This window comes from Olea europaea, chromosome 1 (assembly GCF_002742605.1).
Source record: "Olea europaea var. sylvestris chromosome 1, O_europaea_v1, whole genome shotgun sequence".
Classification (NCBI taxonomy): Eukaryota; Viridiplantae; Streptophyta; class Magnoliopsida; order Lamiales; family Oleaceae; genus Olea; species Olea europaea.
The window spans coordinates 1,650,088-1,655,928 of NC_036237.1; the positions used below are offsets into that span (position 1 = coordinate 1,650,088).

At 37.6% G+C, this 5,841-nt stretch overlaps 2 protein-coding genes across 2 annotated transcripts; both read right to left on the reverse strand.

Annotated features, from left to right (window-relative positions):
- Positions 1 to 2: 2 nt before the first annotated feature.
- On the reverse strand, positions 3 to 798 carry LOC111402758 (NAC domain-containing protein 45-like; the record flags this gene model as incomplete). The annotated part of the gene is made up of 2 exons (XM_023031099.1): positions 426 to 798; positions 3 to 268 (listed from the first exon to the last, which is right to left on the reverse strand). Coding segments are annotated over exons 1-2 (423 nt in total), but the record flags the coding sequence as incomplete, so codon positions are not given.
- Positions 799 to 2,500: 1,702 nt separating this feature from the next.
- On the reverse strand, positions 2,501 to 5,810 carry LOC111411122 (homeobox-leucine zipper protein HDG11-like). Its single transcript, XM_023041703.1, has 9 exons — positions 5,698 to 5,810; positions 5,307 to 5,495; positions 4,737 to 5,204; positions 4,552 to 4,653; positions 4,263 to 4,475; positions 3,985 to 4,165; positions 3,615 to 3,883; positions 3,422 to 3,511; positions 2,501 to 3,067 (listed from the first exon to the last, which is right to left on the reverse strand). Exons 1-9 carry the CDS (start codon positions 5,773 to 5,775, stop codon positions 2,675 to 2,677), a joined length of 1,983 nt encoding a protein of 660 aa, XP_022897471.1. The 5' UTR covers positions 5,776 to 5,810; the 3' UTR covers positions 2,501 to 2,674.
- Between the last annotated feature and the right edge of the window lie 31 nt (positions 5,811 to 5,841).

Sequence of the window (5,841 nt, forward strand, 5' to 3'; positions counted from 1 at the left end):
GAAGTCTCCTCGCACTCCTTATCATCAAGACGATACTCATGCATCACCCAATCAGTCCTGATTCCCTGTGGAGCTCGACCCCGATAGTATACCAATGTCTTTTTCATTCCAATGGGTCGATTTTGGCTACTCACCCTCCGATCTTTCCCGGTGGATTTCCAATATCCTGCTCTGGTGGCTCTATTTGTTCTGAATCCATTGGGGTACTTCCTGTCCCTTGGTCCAAAAAAATACCACTCTGGATCTCTGCTTGGCAAAAAGGATTTCTCTGCAGTTACACAATGACTAAATTTAAGTTTCAAAATCATGTGATGAAAAACTAAGGAATTGGGTATGTATGGACAGTATTATGTAAGAAAATACTGTCGAATCCAGTCCAATAAGTGCTCGTGCACACACAGATATAGAGAAGAGTTAGGAATAACCTGCTAATTCCCAAGGTTCACATTTGTAAAGATCAACTTCTGGAATTATGTCAAGTTCAATCTCTAGGCCATGAACTTTCCTTTTGAGATAATAATTGACAAGCTCTTCATCAGTCGGATGGAACCTGAAACCTGGAGGCAATCCGACTGGGGCCATAACTTTTCCCTGCTAGACCAGATCACTCACAAAATTCACCTTCTCCTTCTTCTTCAATGAATACTAGTTCTATGAATTCATGTATATGTATAAAAAGGATTCAAAGTTCCTTGTCTTTGAATCAGGTTTCACCTTTTTTTCTCTTTTACAGATTCTGAGAAACGTTTCTTGGAAGCCTGATTATCTGTCTAACACTTATTTTTCTCCACAAGCTGTTTGCTTTCCCTCGTGAAATAGCGGCTCAAAGCGAAGAGAACATGAGATTTATTGAGTAGAATGATGAAACTTTAGATTTAGATAATAAGGACTTTCTTATTCTACCTTTAATGATGGGACACTGTCGGAGGGTGAGGGTGGTAAATCTTTGGGGGTACCCCAGCTAGATAAAAACAAAGGACACTGCTGTTTAGGTTAGGTCCCGTTGTTTGAACCATTCAAGATGCCCAACATTAATCACATGTGTCTCAACAGAGACTCGTTCATCATCTTTATCGAACATATAGAATTGGATGCGATCATGTGTCAAGCCTTTTTCATTACCTTGGAGTGATCAGGAGGGACGGTGTGGAAAATTGAAATTGAGATCAATCAATCGATGGAGCAAGTTATACACATAATTCCTATGTTAATGGGTGCACAAGTACCCAAAAAAATGATGAAGAACCTTCGCCAGAGTCTCATTTCCTCCACCTCTGCCAACCCCAATTTCTCCATTCCAACGATTCCATTTCCTTCCCACAAGAACTTTTAAGGAACTTAAAAGAAATAGACAAAGAGAAATAAATTTAGCCATTGATGTAACCACTTGTCAATACTATCAGTTCTATCGCTACTTCCTATACAAATATTTGAAAGATTTAAGACTACGGTTGAAATTATCCTATAAAATATGACATTATACTCAGTCAACAGAAAATAGAGTTGAGTTTCAAATAAGCATTTAAGGTGGGTCTTGAGATCTTATTTTTAACGTTTAGAAATTTTGTTTTCATTAGTATATTTATTTTATAATTTATGATTTTGCTTTATTTATTATTTTAGTTGAATAAGCCAAGGCTTAGTTATACTAATCATTGCAGCAGTTTATGTTTTACTAAATTAATTCTCTCTATTTTATGAATTAGTGGGTATGTGTCTTGTGTCTCTATTTTAATTTAAAGAAAGAAGAAAAATAGACGAAATTATTTGACATTTTATGTTTTTGGAGATGGAATTTCTCGAAAAGTCAATTTTGAGGTCAAAGCTCCATCATACGAATTTACCATAATTGTTTCTTTCCCCCTTCCATTTATTTATTATTATTATTATTTTTTTTAAACAATTCATGCAACCAAATGTATTGCATTCGGACCCCAAGACATGACTTGTTGTGGAGCATTAAATTGAAAATAACTATATTAAATTATCCACTCTGTCATTATTGTTACCCCATTTTAGATTCATGCCAGTCTTAATTTTCATAGGACCACACGTTTTATATATATATATATATATATATGAACCCTGCAACATAGCCTGGGTTTAAATCCAAGCCGAAGTGGCATGAGCTCAGCCCTCGATCTTGCAGCACATGGGGCACGCGCATACATAATCAATGGCCAAGGTGTTGTCAACACCTCGGCCTGTCAATGGCCCTGTTTGACTGACAAATCCCTATATACATTCTTAAAATATATCTCAATTCAATTTTCTAAACATCACCCATGTTTCGGAGCATAATTTAGCTTCGTAAAATTAGACATGCAAAGAAGAAGTGACAATTGTTCAACTATAATTAAAGTTTGTTACTAACTTCCTGCTAAAACAATATATTGAGGACCCGCTGTGCAATTTTCCATACATGGTACGTTCTTGACTATGTTGAAAATTCAAAAAAATTAATAATAATAATAATAATAAAAAGACAAAAAAGACACTATAAAAAAACTTGGATAAAAATAACAAGTTAAGGTGGTTGTGAATTGTAATGAGACTTGGCAGCAAAAACAGCAGCAGACAGCAGCACAGTAGCATTCAAAATCCCCAACTAACCAATAAGGTTCCCTCCTTCATTATTTTATACTGTTTTGTACTGTACTGTCTAATCCACCTATCAGGAAGCAATGCAATTCAGGGCAGCTTTAATTTGGCGGGCTGTGTCGCTGATAAGGTTAGTAACAGTGGTCACTGATTCCTGCTTCATTTTGGCCGATGGTAAGCTGCTCACTAGTATTTGAAACACTATTGTGATAAGTGAACCTGATGAACTACCACCAGTGCTGGTTGAGGCTCCATAATCAATTCCTCCAGCTTGAAGTTGATCTTGTTGCCGACCATCTGGTGAGATGGTGAACCCGGAAGGCAACAGGGCTATGGATGAAGGGTCGGCTCCACTCATTGCTATGTTGATGGACGGAAGATCGACCGGGCTGTACACGACAAGTGAACCTGACGAGTCTATGCAACTTTCTTGGAGTATCAGCATGTTCTGGTTAGCGTTGAGAGCCTGATTGAAGAATTCACAGTTGATCAATACAAGGATATAAGAATCAGTTAACCAAAACTAGCATGTTTGTCATAAATAAGAAAAAGAAACTAAAATCATTCATTATACTAGCCATTTTTATCAAGTACTAATTCCTAACGTGTGCTAATGTTGTCGTATGCCAAGAGAATAAAAGTTTTGTTCTTCTAAAAAAATGCGACGGACTATGATGATTGGGTTATACTACATGTACATTATAGTGTCCATAAGGGTGTCCATAATGTATATGTGAAATTTCATGATTGGAGGGGTACAATATGGACACCATAATGTACATGTAGAATTATCCATGATGATTAGGGAGAGGAATTTTACCTGAAGAACAGAGATGCAATTCCCTGGATGAGCACCATTTGAAATGTGAGCAACTTCTTGAACAGGATTTTGATTGGAAAGAACATCCCACTACATTTACAAACAATATGAGAAGATAAAAGACCATTGTCTTGCATAAACCAGATAAGCTGAATTTCAAATAAATGATGCTAGTATTAAGTTAAATTCTTACCTGAGGTCGAGTTCTCTCATCCCTGAAGAAATTGAAGATGTTTTGTGCAGAAACTGGAAGCCAAATTGTAGTGGCTGCACTAAGTACCACGGCATTAGGCTGGCCAGGATCAGTGCTCTTATGAAGTGCTGCGCGCACTTCAAACTCATTCGACCCTGAAAGTGTCATCCATCGTTCACCATTAGACGGGTTGATGCTTGCACAAAAGTTATTGATCATCCTCTGGGCAAGTTTCGTCATGCTCCTTTTCCCTTCAGGTGATGGAATTACTGTAAAAAATTGAATGCTTCAGGAAAATTAGTAATGAAAACATAAAAATGATCACTTCGAACATAATTTTGGAATAGAAGTAAAAATAGTCGAGAATTGCCTCCTCCAATGTCACAAGTCGAATTGCTAGTAACCATAAGACAAGAAAATCTTTCACAAATCCTTTGAAGAGCGGAAAGCCATCTTTCTGCTCCAAATGCCAATCCTCTGTGAATAAGATCTCTATAAAGCCTATGAATTGGCTCCCTATCTTCTATTTCCCAGTTTTCGACCCAAGTGACCTATCATTTGTAGAACAAAAACATTTGGGTAAATGTTCGTATTGCTTACTATATTACAAAACAGAGTGATAGAAAATTGAATACGCTAATATTCAACCTTGGAATAACCATTTGCCATGTCTTGTATCAAGCATCCAGAAGGAAGCCTGCGAGCTATACATGAAGAAGCGAATTGGCTCTCTTGATTGGGAAGATCATATGAAATGTCGACAATTGCCCATGAGCCTTGTTCAATTTGCTGACAGAACCTAAGGAAACAGATTTGCCTAGTCGGCACCAATGGCGAAAGCACCTGCAACTCTTCATGCATCTACCAAAATAGTAATTCTATTAAATGAACTGCAATCAAAATTGAAAAAGAAAATTTTTGGTCAGGGGATTATTACCAATTGCAATGTGCCAGTTTGGCTTCCCAGCATTCCAGATGATATTACTTCTAGCGTTACTGCCCTTGAAACAATAGTAGGAAATAATTCCATCCACTTACTCTGTTATTAAGCAAAACAATTCAGAACGACATTAAGTACACAAATGGGAAATGCTACGAAAATAAAGATCGAGAATAACTAACCGTGTCCATAAACATGTCAACCAATACCAAGCCACTCATTATCACAACACCAGAATCTCTTGAAGCTTCATTTCGAATATTGGGACATTTCCTGTGAGTATTAGGACTGGGGAAAATTCTCTCGTAGTTTTCGAGATTAAGAACTTCTCTTCCATCAGCTGATTTCATCCAAAGTGGTTCATTGGTTTGTAAAAGCCTAATCAATTCATCCATGGCATTGCTAGCAATATCAGCCATGAGAGATTTATCCATGTCCGAAATGCTCAATGTTGGGAAAAGTAATTTTTGCAAAGAACCAGTCAAGCTTCCTGGAAGAAGATCAAGATCAAGCGAAGGGCCGGCAATTCTGAGCCCTCCATAACTCGACATGGATAAATCCAATGACGATACATGAAAAGGCTGCACTGGTGGGAGTTGTGAAATGGACCGGCCTATGTATTTGGCAGCAACGCTGGAAGCTTTGTCAAGCTGCAAAGAATGCAACAGGATTAACAAATAATTACTAAAAAGAGAAAACTTAATAAGCATCTTCTTGAAGATGGAATCAAAACTGGAAAAACGGCGATAAACCTCTTCTTTCAACTGGACATTCTCCATTTGCAGTCTCTGCTCGTCCAAGTATGGATCTTCTGAAACTGGAGGTCCTCCACAAGAAGGGCAGATCACATTCTTGAGTGCCACACTGATTGTTATGTTCTCACACCTGATTTTGTCATTCTCTGCCCGAAGTGCACTATTATCTGCTCTTTCGTATTGTGCCTAAACCGTGACAAAATTTGCTGTTTTAACATAATAGGGAAGAGAAATACAAGCAAGATAGCTTATAATAAACACCATAGAATTAAACTGTTGTGCTTAAAATCCCTTTTTTAGCTGCTCTTCTTGGCCTTTTTTTTTCTTAAGCATGGCCAAACATCCACTTACAGATACAACTGAAGTAAAAGGAAAGAAAAAAATGAACCTTCCTTTGAGTCCTTCTGTTTTGGAACCAAAACTTAATTTGGCGAGGAGCCAAACCCAACTCTCGGCTTAACTGCATTCTTGTTTTCTCATCTGGGTGGGGACATTCTTTGAACGCTCTGCATTTTACCCCAAAAAAAAAAAA

Excerpts from the sequence above, each read along its gene's own strand:
- LOC111411122 (XM_023041703.1), bottom strand. The coding sequence starts at position 5,775 with ATGCAGTTAAGCCGAGAGTTGGGTTTGGCTCCTCGCCAAATTAAGTTT. Across the intron at positions 4,654-4,736 it reads TTGACATGTTTATGGACACG|AGTAAGTGGATGGAATTATT; the intron begins GTTAGTTATTCT and ends GCTTAATAACAG. Across the intron at positions 4,166-4,262 it reads TGGCAAATGGTTATTCCAAG|GTCACTTGGGTCGAAAACTG; the intron begins GTTGAATATTAG and ends TACAAATGATAG.